Genomic DNA, 20,258 nt, shown 5'->3' with positions numbered 1-20,258 from the left:
CTGTTATAGCGCAAGAACTGGAAAAAAGTTAAAGCTAAAAACAGTGTATGAACTAATGGATTCTTGTGCAGTCAGAAATGGAGAGAAACAATAATATAGTTAAAAGAGCTGGCCTCAGAGCCAGGAAGACTTGAATTCAAGTCCTCCTTCTGACATATACTTTGTGACCTAGGACAAGTCCTTGAATCAATCAAGAGGTTGGGGAACTTGTTTAAATTTTGACAATTCACTCTTTGTTTTGTAATCATATGTATTTTATGCTTTTAAAAACATTATGAGAAAGGATTTAAAGGCTTTACCAATTGTCAAAAAGATCCCCAACACAAAAATAGACAAGAATCTCTGTTCTAATTAGATTAGACTTAATAGCAAAAGTGCTGCCCTGCATTGGTAGAGGGAGTTTCTTCACCAGACAGTACCCTTTACCAACAGATTTAGTGACTTTTTTCTTAAGAAATGTGGAAAGATTTGTCTAATAGCAAAACAAGTGGATATCGAATGTCCATTTACATAGTACATTCCTAACAACTCTAAAAGATAGAAAATTTCTTGGTGGACAACAACAAAAAGGTTCTTGGAAAGGTAATAAAACATTTAAGTCTCTCAAAGATGAGGTGGGAGACTACTAGGACAATAATTGTAAACGTCATCCAAAATTTTTTTTTCTGGTTTTTTCTTGTTTTTGTCCCAAGCTATGATTTAATCTAGCATGGGATACACCCAATGCATTTTAAAACAAAATGGCAGCAGTAGCCTAGCTATCCAGATAGGAAAACTTGAGTGAATGAATATTTATTGTCCAGACTGTAGCATTATAACTTAAAAGTTTTCCAACCAACATAAATACAGGCACAGAACTATGACTAGATGTACTAAAACTCCATTTTTTATGCTTTCCAGAGATTTTACTACAGCTACAATCTAGAAATTGTGACAGCTTTCACAAGGCATTAAATAATTTTCTATTTAAATAGTTATAATACAACTTTAAAATTACATTCATTAATCATGAAGTGATTTGTCTTACAAAAAAAAGGTTTAAAGTATATTTAAGATGTAGCATATAAACATTACACTACAACAACTTCTTTTTGGTTGAAGTTAAAACACAAGTCACCAGAAAACAAATTCTAACAAATGCCTTTTCTGTTTCCCACCCAAAGGCGAGCAGCTTGTAGTCCTATGGTTCTGAATGAACAAAACCACCCCTTCACACAAGTTCTCAAGGCTTGACGCTTGACTGTGTACAGAGGATCGTACTTCTTTAGGCTTTTTAATGTTTCTAATCAGAGATGAAACTCTGGACCAAACCATGGTACTCCCTTTATCTACAACTTTCTTTCCCTAAGTCCTAGTCCCTCTAATTGTCAACCCATTTTTGTCCCAAACTCAAAACACTCAAATCTAGCCATACCCTCTCCTCTTTCTTTAATGAAATCAATAGAATTTAGTTGGAATTATTCCCTAGATATTAAAAGGAAACAAAGTAGACAGAATGAGCTTATTTTAAGATAGCAATGAATGCAATTAAAAAGGCAACTAATTTTCCTGAAATTCTATGAAGTTCATTTTGGTTCACAAATGTTCTATTCCTTCACCTCCACTTGACAGAAAAAAAGGAGAAAGGTTTATACAAGGGTACACCCACAAAACTTTAGTTTTTAGAAATAGGTTGATAATCTGTAGACATATATATGTATATATATACACACACATACACACACACATATATATATGTTTCTGTAATTACACAGACCAATTTTAAAGTTACATTTTCTTGTCCATCATACAACTGTTTTTGTCCCAGTTTCCACACTTTCTTTACCTTAAGTTTTGACTCAACACAGATGACCACTTTCAATAATACATCAATAATTTTGAGTCAATAAAGAAAAAATAAATGTAAACCAAGTTTATTTTGCTTTTAAGTAGTGTTCTTAAAGCACTACAGCATGGTAAACAATGTAAATTAGTATAAGTCATCTCAAAAGCCAGAGTTTTTTTTTAATGAGTTGTTAAAAAGATGCAGCCTATTCTAACAGGATAAATATTTTTAACCATTTCACTTCGAGTTAATGAAGGCTCACAAATGAGCAACACTCCTCATTGAGGAAAACAAAAAGCTGTTGTCGACAAAGCGACAGCACACACACACAAACAAAAAGAACTGTGTAAAAATAACTAACTGTGTTCCCATACTCTTTGAAGTTGCTTTACAATGGGATGATATGCACATGATCTTGCTGCAAACTTGCCATACAGACTTGTAATACATGTAGTCTAGCCATCCAATTCAGTCAGTCCAAGTCGTGCTACCTTCAAGACAATGTAGCACTATGATCCTTTAACAACGCAATTGTTTTACTCATTACCTTTTCTTCTAGACTGAAATATAGGCTAGAAAGAAAATGCTCCCTAATTAAAAATTGGTATTGTTACAGGAAAAAAATTGTATCATTTCGCAATAGAATTTACAAGTATATTTTTTCAAATTCAATTTGCTTCTTCCCCCCATCCCAGCCACAAAATGGGCATGAAGTAATATTGTTTTTTAAAATGCCTTAATTCTCAACTTCATGCAAATCTAAATAAAGATGACCAAAACAAAAGCTTAAACATTGGAAGGATAGTTCACAGAAAATTTCTTATACAAAAAACACATAAGAAAAAGGGCCACTAGGTGACATTTTAATTTACAAATTGGCATCATTTTGGTCAACAAATATCCAAATGCTGTTTTCTTCTACCACAACAAAGCAGCTGTACAGAAAAAAAAAACCCCAGCATAACTTGTTTTGATTTTTAATCGCACATTTCTTCAGGAATTTCATGTGGATTAAGGATGCCAGGGACAGACATCTGAAGTTTATGTTTCTCTTCCTGAGCCTGTCGAAGGGCTGTTTCTCTTTCTTCTAAAAACAGGTCAGATGTATCTTCTCCTGCAAATTCCTGTAAAAAGGGTCGTTTAAATGCTTATTTCATATAACAATACTAAAGTAGTTTTGCTTTTCTTTTTAGAAAGGTATTTCAAATAAAAAATGCCAAATTTCAAAAACTTCACAAGTCTATCCTGAGTAAACACATTATTAAACAGTACTTCCCAAAGAAATGTCTCATGATAGGTAAAGAATAGTGACCACCTTCAACTTGGCTAAATTGGCATGGCAAAATCTAAAGGCCAGGTTGTCAACTTTTTTTATTCATGTTTTAAAGTTACTAGACATAGTAATTATCACAAGAGATGAGGAATTGAAAGCACACTAAGAAAGATCTCCTAGAAATAGAAGTATTGGGACGGCTAGGTGGTAGAGTGAATAGAACACCTGCCCTGGAATCAGGAGGAACTGAGTTCAAAAATAGCCTCAAACACAACACAAAAAAAACTAGACCTAGGGCAAGTCACTTTAAAAAAAAAAAAAGAGGTATTGACATTTAACTCAGATTTCACTCAATGAAACAGATTATACAGGGGTCCCAAGTCTCTGCAATCATTCAACATGAAATACTGAGCAAATTAATAGCTTAAAAGCTTTATATATATCCTATATGTAAATCCTACCTAGCATTATAGAAAGAATTTTAGAAATTATTGGCACAGAATTTGATCTTCACTATAAGCAAGATACTCTTACAGGACTGAAAAAAATTCAGATGTGGAAAGGAAAGATTATTCAAATCTTAATTCAACCTCTTCCTTTTATAGAAGAGGAAGTCAAGGTCTAGAGAACTTAAGCAATTTACCAAGTTCACATTTACAGAGTGCTTAGTGCAGAGGCAAAAATAGTATTCAATTCTGGGTTCTCAAAGTCCAAGATATATTTTCCCCCACTACATCATACTACTAACACACACACACACACACACACACACACACACACACACACACACAGGCATTTACAAAAATTATTTCACTTGATCCTCACAACAATTCTGAGGTAGGTGCTATTATTCCCATTTTACAGATGAAGAAACTTAAGAGTTAAAGAGGAAGGTATTCAAAGAGCTTTTAAGTGTCTGTGGCAAGAATCAAATTCTATTCTCCCTGGCTCCAAGTTGAATACTATTCACTGTACCACCTACCACACTGGTCTTTTTTTTTTTAAGCAATCGGGGTTAAGTAACTTGCTCAAGGTTACACGGCCAGTTATTTCTGGGTGTGGTGCTGAGTGTCTGAGCCCGGGATTCGGATCTCCAGGTCGTCCCAACACTGGAGCCGGTGCTCTTACTCGCTGAGCCACCTGGCTGCCCCTAAGCAATTGGGGTTAAGTAACTTGCTCAAGGTTACATGGCCAGGTGTTTCTGGGTGGGTGCTTAAGTGTCTGAGCCGGGATTCGATCTCCAGTTCGTTCTGACACTGGAGCTGGTGCTCTTACTCGCTGTGCTACCTGGCCGCCCCCACACTGGTCTTTTAACTCTAAAATTCTTTCCTAAGTGTTCTTAGCTATCTTCCAGGTCATGAAATTATTGGTACTTAAGTGATTAATTCCATATAACATTGAAGACAATATAAAATTGTACCATGTATTAAAAACTATCAGCACAGCAGTGGCATCAAATTCAAATATAATTGGGAGCCATGAAACCATTATGTATAAGGATGTCTAGAGGCAGAATATTAACTTGTGAACTAATGTTCACAAATGAACATCGTTTATGTTTCATAGTATTTTTACGTTCTGTTAAATATTTCCTGATATATTTTAATCTGGTTCAGCAAATTTAGGAGTTTTGCAGGTCATGTGCTACTCTTGGGAGTAAAATATAGTGACATTTCAAGTGGATTTAATTTTAAGAATCTGGCTTTCTTGTGTAATCCTAATTTCTGACAGCAGGTTGGGACTAATGAATTTAAATACACTAGTGTTGACATCAGTAATACCACCCCCTTCATGTTCCCCTATGATTTCTCCATGAGTTTGAACAGTTCAATTTAAAGCCTATGTGGAATACAAAATAGAAAAAGCAACCTATTAAACTGTATCTGCCATTTATGAATGCCAGAGAAAGCATGACAAGATTGTTTAATCTTGACAACTGACAGTTGCTAGTCAAACATAACCTTTGATGCAGAATAATCTAAGCTCACTTTGTGGCCAGCTGCAAGGCAATAGGTATGAGATAGGTCATAGGTCAACAGGGAATTCATTATAATATAAATTATTATAAAAACAGCTAATAAATCCCATGTATATTATGTACAAAATTTTTGAAAGTGGTTTTTTTGGGTTGAGAGGAGCAGGGACAGTGAAACAAAGGTGGGGATATACGAAAGAGAACATTAAGAAAAATGAGAAAATCGGGTCAGATAGGTGGCACAGTGAATAGAGGCACAGGTCCTGGAGTTAGGAGGACCTGAGTTCAAATCTGGCCTAAGACACTTAACACAAAAACTAGCCATATGACCACAGGCAAGTCACTTAACCCCAATTGCCCTACCTTTTCCCCTCCAAAAAGAAAAAAAAATGTATTAAACCTTCTATCTCTTTCCTATGGCAGCCTCCTATAGTTATTTAAGAATACGTGGGGGGCTTCCTCCTCACAATATTACCACTGCTCCCCTATTTTTTAAACCTCCTGTCCTAGTGTGGAAATGAAATTTCCCCAACATAGCCAAAAGCATACCCCTTATTTCTATCCCTGAAATTCCCTATTTCAATACAATCCTAACCCTGATTCCCCTTCACATGATTCCCCAAAATAGGGTTGAACCTCCAATTAATAAACAGGACCCAAACAGAAAATAAGATTGGACATATGCATTTTTGTTTTGTTAGGTAATCAATTTAAAAACCACTGATCCCAGGGGTGAGGAACCTGCTCTCTAGGTCCTCAAATGCGGCCCTTTGACTTAATCCAAACTCACAGCACAAATCCCCTAAAAAAAGCAACTGTTGTATAAAATTTGGACTTTGTCAAAAGGCCAACACATCTGACCTATCTCATACCTAATTAATTTTCCACTAAAACTAAAAGGATCCTTTGAAGGTACATGTTATCTGTATCCTGTTATATTCCACAGTAATGAAATCGGTATTTTAAGAAAATCTGAGTAACATACCTTTATCTGTACCAGGAAATCCCTAAGATGTTCCTTGAAAGCAGGGATATCCTGATTTAAACTGAAGAGTCCTGTTACAAACAGTTTAACTTGAGCACTGAAAAATAAAAACAGTGATGAAATCATCAACATTTCTACAAATTGTGTTCAAATGGCAAACTTTAAAGACTATATAAAGTACTTACTCCTGCAGGTGAGGGAAAGCAGATTTGAGAAGATTAGCCACATACTCCTGAATAAACATTTGGTTGTTAACTGGATTTCCAGGATTTAATGGTGTACTTATTTTTCCTTCTTCTACTAAATTAAACATATATGCAAGAATTGAAGCATGCATCGTTAAACCTGTGGATAATATGAAAATCCTCATTACTCTTAAAGGCTAAAACCACAGATGATACCTACTGCAGAATTCACAACTGGACCTTCTCATGTTCTTACCAGCAGTATGTGAGGTGTCTGTTACAACTGAAAAGATGTGCTGAAGAATATCACAGAAATAGGTCTGATAGAAACTCTGAGCTGCAGCTTCTTCTTGTGCAACATTTTGCAAGAGTGTGAAGAGTATTTGTAGGCCTAAAATATATAGAACAAGGCTTAATCAGTCTTTATCATATTATTCAAGATACATAATGTTGATTAAGCAACAAAATTATCTTGAAGTTTATATTCTATTTTCCTATTAATCCTATTTTTAGCAAAGCTAAAACATGTAAAAATAGTGGATAATTTAACATGACTTCATTGGAGTCACTCCCTATACTTTCTACTACAAAATTCTTCACGTAAAATTTACCTTTTGAACCATTCCAAACTGAATGAGAGGCTAAGACACAGAAAAATCATTCTAATGTACTACACACACAAAACACACTTATTTACTTATATATTCTATAGGGGAAGAAATTTTATCTTTTATACATAATATCTGTGGACTCATTTGGCACTTTTATCAAGCACTCAAGAAATGTGAAAAAAATTCAGAAAGAAGCCAAAAAACAGGACAGTGTTAAAAGATTTGGGAGGGTATTAAGTATAAATTTTTTAAAAATTAAATTTAAATAAAATTTTTGTTGCATTTCACAGCTTCAACTTAATTCTTCCTTCCCTGGTACCATATGCTTACAGAATGAAAGATGGCCATGAGATAGAGAAATCATACTGTTATCTTTTCTTCCAAGCGCAAACAGTATAATAGAGCAGCTTTATCCATTACTACAAAATTGAAGTTCGTGAGATTCTAGAAGCAAACTAACGCTGTGCATTCTGAAACCATATTTGCAAAGTTAAGATACAAATTTCTATTTATCTTGTACTTTATGAGTAATAAATACTTTAACAAAATAGTTCAAGTAAATGTAAAAATTTTGGATAAGTGACAAGGAACAGAATTCCCATATTCTTTACCTGTATCTGCAACATTCCTCATAGTATGCTTGAAAGCCCAGATAATAGAATCCAAAACTAACTTAAATTGTGCAGGTGGAATGGCCAGGAATGCTGGGAAACAATGAGAATTTACAGCCTGAAGTAGTAAGAAAAAGTTTGTTCTGTGTTCAGGATATTCTTCAAAGTCCTACAGATGGAGGGTGGGAAAAAAGTAAGTTTTTCATGCCATTGTTCTATTACCTAGAGGTTGCAAAGAGTCAAAAAACTGTGAGGACTATTGCCACAAGGCTGTATGACCTTGGCAATCACTGTCTTACCTTCTTCCTAAGGCTATCATGAATATCAAGTAAGAATGAATGTGAAAGCACTATAAAAACTGAGCTTTTATTTAGTTGCTGCCTATCACCTTTACATAGTTTTAATACACAAACAGTTCTGGGGTCAACTTTTTCAAGAACAAACACTAAGGCGTCAGTGTGTGACTAAAAAAGCTGCTGTAATCTGTTAAACAACAGGCATATGCCAGGAGTTATGCTTTGTGCAAAAGACTAAGTAACTCAAATTTTGAAGCACCATACATAAACCTGTTAATTCCCAGGAACATCACATCATACTTACTATTAAATCTTAAGCAGGTCTCAATTTAGTCACAAAAGTATGCCATTTTAAAGTAATTATGTACCAACTAGTGTATCTTATTAATGAAATAGCAGCTAAAAGTCTTCTACAAACTTTTTTTTAGTAATCAGACACACTAAACTTATGTTTGTGTGTTAGTTAAGAATCAAATGAAAATGCTGGGATATATGACTTATCAGATATTTGCAGATAACAGTTTAAAGAACACAAAGCATGGGGGCAGCTAGGTGGCACAGTGAATAGAGACAACCAGAGTTCAAATCCAGCCTCAGACACTCAACACATTATTAGCCATGTGACTTTGGGCAAGTCACTTAACCCTAACTGCCCTCCAAAAAAGCAAAAAAACCCAAAAAAACCCCAAAACAAAAAACCAACCCACAACACACACACACACACACACAAAAAACCCAAAGCATGGCAAAGGCCAAAACACCCCTAAAAATATCTGCATTTTCATATACCATCCTCTTTTCACACTTCTTTGCGATAAAGTAGGTATGAAAAGGGATTCTTAGATACCATCTATGCCTAATCTATTTTAAGAATACTCCCTTTTAAAACTAGCCGTGTGACCTTGGTCAAGTTACCTAACCCCAATTGCCCTGCAAAAGGCAAAACCAAAAAAACCCAAGGATAATCCCTTTTATGTAGGCATTATATACCCTATGGAGATTATTCTCATTATAACTAGCTACTTGAGATTAAGGACCATGGTACTTCTAATTTCTGTATCTATTCCAAATGACATTCATACTACTCAATTTAACTTGGGAATAAAGTATTAGTAAAACATTAAAGCTATCAACAATTGTTCTGATTTTTCTTTCTAAAATTTTCATAGAAATATGAGATTTATTTTTAACCAAACAGACAAAGATGAAAAGCAGAAATCATCAACAATCGAAGGTCTGTGGCCAGACATGGTCACTGATACACATGGCTGACTGATTAGCTAAATAGTAAATTGGTCCAACCAAATTGAAAATTATTTGAGTTGTGCTCCAAATCCGGCAATTTTAGGAATATAGATTAGAGAATCAAGAAGCAAAAACATTGGGGGAGTTTCTAAAATGTACATGCAACCTACCAACCCTGTAGTTTGGTGATACCATAAAAGTATGATTTAGAGCTAGTACAGACCACAGAAGTTCTAAGGCAAACTCTAGATCTATGTTCTAAGAAGGCTAATTAATCCAGTATTCAACCCCAAGTACTAATAATAGCCCTTTCAGTAACAAAAAATTGGAAACAAAGCTGAGTGCTTGTTGGCTGGGGTAAAGACTAAACAAATTGTAGTAAAACATATAATGGAATATTTGCTAGGGATCTGTGAATTGAAACATTATGTTATTAAGAATTATGAAATGAGCCATTCAGAATAACCACAAACACATAAGATAAATACAAAAATGAGAGTTTAAATCAATGCAACGACTAACTTTCCCAAACAATGATGAATTGATACACATCCCACTTTATAGGTAGACAAAAGACTGGGAACATGCTTTCAGATATTTGTTTACCTAACTGCACCTTTGTTACAAGGTAAGGTTTTACTGAGACACACCTTAGAAGTAAAAATAATGAAAAGATACTATAAAAAATAAGCATTGGGAACTTATTTGGACTATGTGGAAGCACTGATTTAAATGAATAAAGATGAATGTGATGATGCTACTCATTGTGTTGTCTGCAGAATTATGCAAATAACTTATGCCACTGCTAGAATTATGGACATTATTATATTTTTTAAAAACTATGGTTCCTTGTTACTTTTGGCCACTATTTATAGAATTATTATCCCTATACAAGTCATTGCCAAAATCAAGATCTAAGTAGTATATACCTTGTTTATCATATTTAATGTGCATTCAAAAACAGCATCAAATATCTGAGGTATTTCAGCTGTTATGTGCCCCCCTAATTTGTTGACAATGATGGCCATTGTACTAAGTACTTCTGGTTCTCTAGCAGCTGGAACATTTCTCTGGTAATCAATCAGAACTGCATCCAATAAAGGAGGAACAAAATTTTCTGCTACCTGTTAAGAAGCAAGAAAACAAAAAATTTAACCTGTAAATTCAAAACTAGGAATTTCCTGTATCATTCCCTCATTCTAAATCAATACTAGACCACCATTTACTATGTCTTACAACAGATTACATAATCTTGACAGAAAATAGTTAAAATCTAATTGAAAAAAACTAGAGTTCTGAAGTTTGATTGTCTCAACTATAGTAACCCTCCTTTGATATTTTCTAAACCAGACACAATTACATATAACCAAGAAACATCCAGCAGTATCTTATGATATTTTATAAATTGATAATAGTAAAGTCTACTTTTTAATGAGTATAATTAAGAATTACAGACTGAGGGACAAAATATAAGAGATTAGTGTTTAAGAGAGGTTCCATGCTAATCCTATAAAATTTAAAGAAAATACATGATTCATTTATAAAGTGCTAGCTCCTTCAACTTGACAAGACCTTATGTAATTTATCTATGGAATCAAAAAGTCAAATCAATTTACTAAATGCTTTCTGAATATGCACATAGGTTTTATTATTATTATTATTATGTGTACAGGGCAGATAGGTGGTGCTGTAGAGAAAGCACTGGGACTAGAGTCAGGAAGACTCGAGTTCAAAATCGGCCTCAGACATTTAATAGCCAGCCATGTGACCTTATGTAACTCATTTAACCCTGTTTACCTGAGTTTACTCATATGTAAATTGAGCTGGAGAAGAAAGTAGCAAACCACTCCAGTATCTTTGCCAAGAATACCCCAAATGGAGCCACAGAGTCAGATATGATTGAACAAGTATATATATGAACTTGTTTTCTATTCATCTAGACCACTTAAATAAGCAATCTAAACAATTCCTGTTGGATATACTTTTTTTTTTTTAAGCAATTGGGGTTAAGTAACTTGCCCAAGGTTACACGGCCAGTTATTTTGTGTGGGTGTGAAGTATCTGAGGCCGGAACCGATCCCAGGTCCTCCTGACTCTGGGGCCAGTGCTCTTACTCAATGCACCACCTAGCTGCCCTTGGATATACTTCTAAAGCTTTAAACTATCTCATGTAAATTTTATGAATCAAAATCTTAAAATCTTAGTAAAAATATCCCAAATTGCCTAGACTAATGGTTTCATACTGATTTTCAGTCCTTGACAAAAATCAAGCATATGAACACTGCACAGAACCTTGAAATCACCTACCAAAATGAATGTAAAGGCAGTTTCTTCTATTAATACATAAGTTTTTTTGCAGAGTAGAAATCTGCTTCCCCAATCCCAACTTCTCAATTCCAGTTTTGCCATCTGGAATCTCAAAGAGTCAAGTCTGCTCTCTTCCTATTCCTTAGAATGGCCTTTGAAATATTTTAAGATAGAAAATTTCTTGTAGTAATTTCTTTTTCTAGCTAAAAATCCTTAGAACCACCCACCTCAACCCTATTGCCTATCTATATTATTGGTTCTTATTTGTCTTGAAAAGCTGATTTTTTAGGGAAAATAAGTTTAAGTGGTTTAGAAATAAATATTTCTCCAGGAAAACTGTCTTCATTAACATCTTCCTTCCTTCCTCTAAATGGACATTGGAGACAAACGAAGTCACTGAATTTTTTGAAAAACAATTTATTAGAAAATTATTCATCATCTTTAGGATTATAATATGTAAAGAATTGAACATTTATAGGGCATCTTTTAATAGATCCTTCCAAAGGAGAACCAAGAACACAAATAAAAATAAATTTCCTACTCACCATCTGTGGATCATTAGACCTATTGACCCAACCAGATATTAATTTTAAAGTTTCCCTTTTAACTGTTCGCATACTTCTAATCAAGGGTTGTTTTGTAACCATTTCACCTAAAAAAAAAAAAATAAAATTCTATGAATAAATTCCAAAAACTGTTGTTATATCTTAAAAAAAGGTAACTTATTAGACTCATGATTTTTAGGGCTAGAAAAACCTAGTTATTGAGTCAAATAATTGCCAATATTGAATTCTCATTTTAAAAAAATTAAATTTTTTGTTTTCATCATTCATATTCAAAATTTTCTCCCAATCCTTCCGCAAGACGGCATGCAATCTGAAATAGGCTTTGCACACACATTCCTAAAAGTTATTTACCCCTGATCATATTTCCAAAGTATATTAGTAACTAAAGTCTCATCAAGAATTTAAAGGAGAGTTTCTGACAGTTACAAAAACCTACAATGAAGAAGCAGCTGTTTCACTTAAACTGAAAAGAAAAAGAAATTGAAGGAATCAGAATGGGCAATGAGGTAATAAAACTATCCCTTTTTGCAAATGATGATGTGATACTTGGAAAATCTTAAGAGTGAAATTCAACCAAAAACTAAAAAAGGCCAGAGTTTGCTCACCCCTGAAATAAAACCACATCAGCATTTCTACGTATTATCAACAAGACGCTGCAAGAAGAGAGACACATCTCATTTAAAATAACCGTAGCCATTATAAAATACTTCGAAGTTTACCTGCCAAGACAAACCCAGGAACTACTTAACGTAAATATAAAACTTTTTACACAAATGAAGTCAGATTTAAGTGGAGAAAATATTAATTGTTCTAAGGTGGACAGAGCCAAAATAGTAAAAATGACAATTGTACCAAAGTTAATCTACTTATTTAATACCATTCCAATTAAAATACCAAAAAATTATCTTACTTAGCTAATAAGAAGTTAAATCATTAGAAGAACAAAAGGTCAAGAACATCAAAGAAATTAGTGTGAAAAAAATATGCATAGTAAGGAGGGTTAGCAATACCAGATCTTAAACTATAAGGAATTAACTATCAGATCTGGTGCTAGCTGAGAAATAGAAAGGTAGAGCAGTGGAACAGAGGAGACATACAATACCCAGTAATAAATGATTTTAAGTAATCTTATGTTTGACAAATGTGAAGATTTAAGCTTCTGAGATAAAAATTTACTATTTGATAAAAATTGTTAGGAAAACTGAAAAGTAGCTGACAGAAACTGGGCACAGACCAATATCTTACACCATTTAGCCAAGATAAGGTCAAAATGGATACATGCCATAGATACAAAGTGAATTACCAGAAAATTAGAATATAGAATACATTACCTATAAGACTTATGGATAGAAGGACTTATGAGTTAACAAGAGCAATATGAAATGTAGAATAACTACATTAAATTTAAGTTTAATAATAAAAAAATAAAAAATTTAATTTAAATTGAAAATTTTTTGTATAAATAAAACTAAGGCATTCAAGATAAGAATGAAAGCAGAGAATTGGGGAAAAAATTTATAATGGTTCCTTAGATAATATAGAGAACTTTGTCAAAATTTATAAGAATGACATCCTCCAAATGATAATTGGGATATGAACAGGCAGTTTTATTTTGAAAAGAAAAAAAAATCAAAGTATATTGTCATGTGAAAAAAATGCTCCAAGTTATTATTGATGAGAAATGTAAATTAAACATTGAAAAATCATTCACACCTATCAAATTAGAGAAAAATGATAAATGTTGGATATATGGAAAAATGGGGACACCTAATATGCTGCTGGTGGAACTGTGAACCAATTCAACATCCACTTGAAAGTAATCTAGAATTCTGCCCCAAAGAGTTATAAAACGGTGTATACCTTCTGACCCAGCAACACCACTATTAGGTCTGTGATAAAGGAAAAGAATCTACATATTCTAAAATATTTATAGCAGCTCTCTTTGTGGAGGCAAAGAACTGGAAATTGAGAAGATGCCCATCAGGTGGAGAATGGCTGAACAATTTTTGTTATGATAGTCATGGAATACTATTTTGATGTAAGAAATGATGAGCAGGTTAATTTTAGAAAAAACATGGAAAAGTTTCATTAAGTAATCAAGACTGAAATAAACAGAGCCAGGAGAACACAGTGGAAATAGTAACACCATTACTGTTCTCTGAACTTAGACCTTTTGATTATAAACTACAAAGAAACTATGAAGTTACATGTTATCCACCTCCAGATAAAGAATTGGTACAGGAATGCACAGTAAAGATTTTACTTATATTTATAAACCTGTGTCAAATGGTGGCCTTCTCTAGTTTGGGGCAAGGAGTGAGGACAGCTTAGAACTTAAAATTTAACAAAAAAAAAAAAACAAGTAGAGAAGAAGCAGCTGTGAGGTCTTCCATATCCCTACAAAGGTTTACAAATTTACATTCAATCTACTTAAAAGTTCTAACTTCTGGAGACTGAATGCCTTTTGCACATTCCTATGCTAGAATAAAACATACCATATATTTATTCTAGGAGGTAGATAATAAATGAACATTTAATTGATGTTTTCCTAGGAAAATTACTGGAAAGCCTCCCTCCATCAGGTGGCCTATCTTACAAAGATGAACAGGCACCAGAAGGGTCAAGTCCTCATTGACCCAGAGCCAGACCCTGGGACTTCTCATCCGCCTCACTCTGCCTATGGCTCCAGGACACTTGAATATCAGAGAATTCCAGGCTTCAACTGTGTCTTTTACCCAGATAATAATATAAAATATGAATTTTTTCTATGACAAAATATGCCAAAACAGGATTTTTTAAAATGACAAACTTTTGAAGATTCTGATTATATGCTTAGAATAGGGGGAAAATTAAGATAGATCATTCCCTATGTATAAAATCAGGCCAAACCAAATATAACCTCAATTCCCATACTATCCTATTGTCAATTCACAATGGACATTACTATACTGTCCTAATTTCCTGAAAATTAGTCTTCTTTGAAATAAGTAATTGGACTAATCTTGGCCAAATTGTACAAAGTGAAACTAGAAAGATTTTCTACTTACTGCAATAAAAAAGAATTTAGAAACACTTACCATTGGCCTGGATAGCTGCAGAAATATTTTCACTGAGGCACTTGTACACATTAAGCATATCTAAATAAATCCGTCCAAGCTGAATTACAAAGGGGTGACCAACAGCTTTACATGCTCTTACATTTGTTTTCAAAATACTTCCAAGCTGCTTAACTGTTTCAGGATCCTTAAGTATATCCACATTCTATAAGAAAAAATATTAATCAATTTGACATACTATAAACAAAAAAAATGATACAATAAAACATTGTAAAGACAACTATATAGGCTATTATCTCTTTAGACAAATTTCTACTAGTAATATAGTCTTAAGTGCAAAACAAAAGAGAAATTGTAGTCAAGTATACCAGATGCATTCTTCAACTGTAACAATTTTTTTTAAAGAGGGCAAAAAAATTTTCATTATCATGCACTGATAATACAATATACCCAATTCAAATACTAACAATCTTAACAAGGTAACTTTACAAAAAAGCCATTCACAGCGCTAATTTTTAAATTCCAAGTTATCTATATTATAGGGCTCCTTAGTCATTGTGAAATCTAAGTATTTGCAATTCAATGTACTAAACTGGCGGAAATGGAATAAAGTATAATGTGTCTAAATGAGAAGGGGTGGGGGGAGAGAAGATGTATAACAGTGGGTTTTCCAATTATAGGGGAAGTTAATTAAGCCCAGGTACAAAATGACAGATTATATTCGATAGACGGAATTTAAAATTTCCCATATGCCCATAAGGCAACCAACCTTTCATTGACACAATATACACTTAGTTGCATATTAAACTCTATTGAATATAATTAAAAAAAAAAAACGTCACCAGTATTCACCACCTTCACCTTCATCACCAGTATTTATTCTCTGGACCCAAAGTCCTATCAAAAATCTTTTTAAGTCTCTCTGAATACTTCTGACATTTATATACACTGTAATCTCTTCAAGCCTTCTCATTTCATTCTGGCTCATATAGCTGGTTGTTCAGTCATTTCCAACCCATTTGGACCCCAATCTGAAAAAGGCTTGCCACTTCCTTGTCCAGATCATTTTATGGATAAGGAACAGAGTTAAGTGACTTGCCCAGGATCACCCAGCTACTAAGTCTCTCAGGTCAGATTTGAATTTAGAAAATGAATCTTTCTGATTCCAGGTCTAATGCTCTATATCCACTGTGCCACATTGGCTGCCCATACATTCTTTGGAAACTCTTAATTTGCCCAATATATAAGGTAAGATTTCCCCCCACGTTTTTCAAACTAACGAGGTACCACATCACCATTCAGTGTACCCATTCACTTATGTTCTTGCCACATAGGTCCAATTTCTTGGTAGGAATTTGTATTTAAAACATATCCTTTAAAGTACTTCCTTGGACATGAATCATAGAACATGCAATATATTTTATTTATGCCAACCACAAAGTATAAAAAAATTCACCTAAGGGAAATTCCAATTGGCTCTCTTGTTTGCTCCTAACAGAAAGACATTCTATCTCCATGCCTTTTTCATATATAGTTTGGCCCCAATGTGAAGAACTGAACTCCCTCTTCATCCCCATTCTCTAAGAATCTCTAGTTTCTTCAAAACTAAATACCTACTAGTTGCATGTTATCATCTAGACAATAAACTTTTTCATTCAAGCTGTCTTTCTAGCTTGGATGGCTAGAACAACTGAGGATGTCTATATTTTTCAGGTGTCAATGCACATAAATAATGGCCAATAGCATTTTTAGAGAACTTCCAATCATCTTCAATAGAGAAATGCTTTTACTTAGACTTCACAAAGGAGACTTTCCAAGACAATGATGAATGAATGTCTTTGTATGAACATCTTGCTGTTTTACTATCTCACAGAATGACAAATTACTGTTTTCACAAGTCAAATATAGAGAATCCATGACTTAACTGACAAGTATGCTGTCTTTTCTGATATGAATCACAACTGTTATTGTATGACTTTTTAAATAACCTCACAATATGTTGGTCTACAACTATTTGAAAAACTAGGTCTATGCCCATTTGATTGCTTTGTGGGCACTTCTTTTCCAAAACAAACTCTCAAGATTTCCCAAGAAAAGTATAAAGAACGCTTACTTTTGTGGCTTGCTGAATTATGCTGTCCCACACCTGATTAGGAAGTAGCATATATTTTTCTATCAAATGTTCTTGTACTGTTTGGTCAGTCTGCGCACCAATCATGTATCCAACAGCTTCATAAAATGTATGAACCTAGTATGTAAAGTAAATTAAAATTACACTCAACGATTTGAAAATTTTTGGCATTCTTATTAATGAACTTCCCTACTTACCCCCATTATTAAAAAAATGCTTCACAAGAATAACCTCTTTGGTTGGGGTGGCTAGGTGGCGCAGTGAATAGAGCACTGGCCTTGGAGTCAGGAGGACCGGAGTTCAAATGTGGACTCAGACACTTAACACCAAAAAAACCTAGCCGTGTGACCTTGAGCAATTGCCCTCAAAAAAACAAAACAAAAACAAAAACCCCACAAAAGAACAACCTCTTTGGGAGACTTCATTACCCCTTCATTGCAGGCCAATTCCAAGTAGATGGGAACTGCTATTTTCAGAATAGCTAACATATATGCCTCCACACCCAAAGGTTAAAATTTTTTTGTCAACCTAAAACCACAATAAAATATCACCTATAGCATGTTCACAGTTTGCCTTCTAGCTTTAAATTTTATCCTTAAAGATTTGGAAAAGCTAAATAATGCTACTTATGCTGACTCATTACATGTAAGGAACCAAAACTGAACTTGGTAACTGCCAACTACTACTGATATAGCCCATTTCTCTTCTATAATCATCACTACCACCACATCAGTAAGATACTTCAGAAAACTGACCAGCTATGAAACATACCTGCTGAGGCTGAAGATCACAAATGATAGTGTTAATGTTGTTCAAAATCTCATCAATGAATGGCATTACTTCTCCAACCTGAACCTGAACAAAATGCCTGCGGCATTTTTGCGCTATTTTTATGAAGGTATCACAGGCCATATCCTGGACACCATCATGGGTTTCTGAACAAAGAAAAAGCATTTAAGCATTTTATTTTTACAAGACTTAAAAAAAAAAAAAAAAGCAGAATGAGAAAATGAAAAACTTACCATGCATGAATTCAAATAACTTGTTGACCACAGTCTTCAAAAATTTCCAATGAGCTCTCAAAAACCTAGGATACTGACCTACTATGTACATGATATTTGATGCAATAATAGCTTTATTATCTTTGCCTCTTTTCTGTTCACATAATCCTAAAAGATCCTGTAACGTAAAAGAAAATCTCATTTAGAGAATACTAACAGTCGACCAGATTGAAAAGTTTTCTTACAATCAGAATAGAAAGGAAAATATCCATTTTTCTGGGAATGAATAACCTATAGCTTCTTTAGAGATTCTTCAGACAGATTAGTTAGTAGGTAAAAATCTCTTATCTCCAAGAAAGGGAAAAAGCACATATATGTAACATATACACACAATGGCTTTATCTTCTGCCCTAGGCAGCTGTCCAACAGGAACCAAAATCCCATATATCCTATCAGCTAAGCAAAGGAGTTGTCCATAGTAAAAGTAATTCATGTGGTGCTTTAAGAATCATACCATGTGGGCGGCTAGGCGCCGGCCCAGGGAGTCAGGAGGACCCTGGATTTCAGTTCTGGCCTCAGACACTTAACACCTACACACAAAAAACTAGCCGTGTACCCTTGGGCAAGTTACTTAATCCCAATTGCCCTCCAAAGAGCAAAAAAAAAAAAAAATCATAAATTTATAAGAGATACAAAGGCACAGAAATTTTGAAATTTACATACACTTACAACATACCTTTATGACTGTAACAAGAAACCTTTTTTCATCCTCTTCATGCATCGCTCCACTAATTGAGCCTATTGCCCAACATAAAGTGTTCAAATTTTTCCAAGACCATTCTGTTCCATTCACCTGATTGTGAAGTTTTTCAGTCATTATTCTTTCAGTATCTGCATAATCCAGATGTGTAAGGTATACTGAAAATGGGAAGCAGAAGAAGCTTTTATATAGTGGCCTACTAAATGACAGGCACTGTATTAAGCACTTTAGAAATGTCATCTCATTTTAGAATACATTTCAATGATAACTTTTTTAAAATGTATCAGGTCAAACTTTGCATTCAGCAAAAACACATCAAATACTCACCTTGAATAAAGCCACTTGCATAGGTAAATGGTTATGTGTAACTATAATACTGCAGGCAATAACACTGTCACCTCCATTTACACCACATGGAAAATATGGCAAACTTAACCAACAACTAACTGCTAGATTTTAGGATCTTGATTTTACAAAATTCTACAGGAATCATAATTTCCAACATTAGCATTACAAAGTTTATCAAAATGGTCTAATACACTTTCTAGGGTCACTCTCTCAAATTCCCCCTGGCATTGGCTGATTGAGTGCTCAGGAGCCTGGCTATTACTCCTCCTCAAGGTTCTAAAGGTAAACTTGACAAGCTGCAGTTTTGAGAACTATTGCTCATGACCCTCTATCCAATATGGTCCCCTATTATCATTATCTTCCAAGTATTCATATATAGTTCAAATTTAAAGTTATTACTATCAACTTACCCAAAGTTTCCCTCATATTCTTATACAAATTAATGGAGTCCGTATCCTTCATAAATTCTCGCACAACTTCTCCCTGATCATTTTCTACAACCAGCACTTCTTCAGGTTTAGCCATTCGACTCACCATCAATAAACGGACCTATTTACAATATAGGCAGAAAATATCTAAACATTTTGTCTTTAACATATCAATGGATTTATGATCGATATCGATACTTCCCTCCACTGTTGATTATACCCCATCCATACCATCTTTTCCCATGCAATTCTTCTCATATATTTCTTTAAAGAAGATCTACCTAAGTTGGGTGCCTTCCTCTAGAGATTTTGTATTCAGCACCAAAACATTAAGGCCTCCTCAAAAAGATCCATGCTTACCTAAGAGCAAATCAAGGAGCCCAACAATCCACACAGAAAAAAATATACAAATGTGACTGACATAACAATTTTGATGAATTAATACATATGCATAATATTTGGGATAGAAACAGCAGATAATCAATTACTTGGTCCCAGAACTGACCAGGAAGGAGAGCGGGGCTGATGTGATTTAGGAAACTGTATAATGCTTTCAATGACCACAAGTGGCACCCCAAAGATAGCTATCTTTTTATTAAAATGTTATCCCATTCGAAAACGTTATGAAACAGAATATTATCATTATCACCCCATT

At 34.1% G+C, this 20,258-nt stretch overlaps 1 protein-coding gene across 5 annotated transcripts in view; it reads right to left on the bottom strand.

Annotated features, from left to right (window-relative positions):
• Positions 1-1,897: 1,897 nt before the first annotated feature.
• XPO1 (exportin 1) overlaps positions 1,898-20,258 on the bottom strand; it is a 54,800-nt gene continuing 36,439 nt past the window's right edge. For all 5 annotated transcript variants that reach the window (XM_069069026.1, XM_069069025.1, XM_069069024.1 and 2 more), the window contains 13 exons: positions 19,586-19,724; positions 18,804-18,985; positions 18,089-18,245; positions 17,838-18,001; positions 17,049-17,183; positions 14,957-15,140; positions 11,859-11,965; positions 9,936-10,130; positions 7,466-7,634; positions 6,500-6,634; positions 6,244-6,403; positions 6,059-6,155; positions 1,898-2,949 (listed from right to left, as the gene is read on the bottom strand). In XM_069069026.1, coding sequence (XP_068925127.1) covers positions 2,803-2,949; positions 6,059-6,155; positions 6,244-6,403; positions 6,500-6,634; positions 7,466-7,634; positions 9,936-10,130; positions 11,859-11,965; positions 14,957-15,140; positions 17,049-17,183; positions 17,838-18,001; positions 18,089-18,245; positions 18,804-18,985; positions 19,586-19,724 — 1,971 coding nt within the window. In that variant the 3' untranslated portion in view covers positions 1,898-2,802. The remainder of the gene's footprint in view (positions 2,950-6,058; positions 6,156-6,243; positions 6,404-6,499; positions 6,635-7,465; positions 7,635-9,935; positions 10,131-11,858; positions 11,966-14,956; positions 15,141-17,048; positions 17,184-17,837; positions 18,002-18,088; positions 18,246-18,803; positions 18,986-19,585; positions 19,725-20,258) is intronic.

The sequence above is a fragment of the Petaurus breviceps genome, unplaced genomic scaffold (genome assembly GCF_028583685.1).
Source record: "Petaurus breviceps papuanus isolate PSGF00001 unplaced genomic scaffold, PetGlider_PUasm1.0 90775, whole genome shotgun sequence".
Taxonomy (NCBI): Eukaryota; Metazoa; Chordata; class Mammalia; order Diprotodontia; family Petauridae; genus Petaurus; species Petaurus breviceps.
This window is presented reverse-complemented; position numbering and strand designations above follow the sequence as displayed.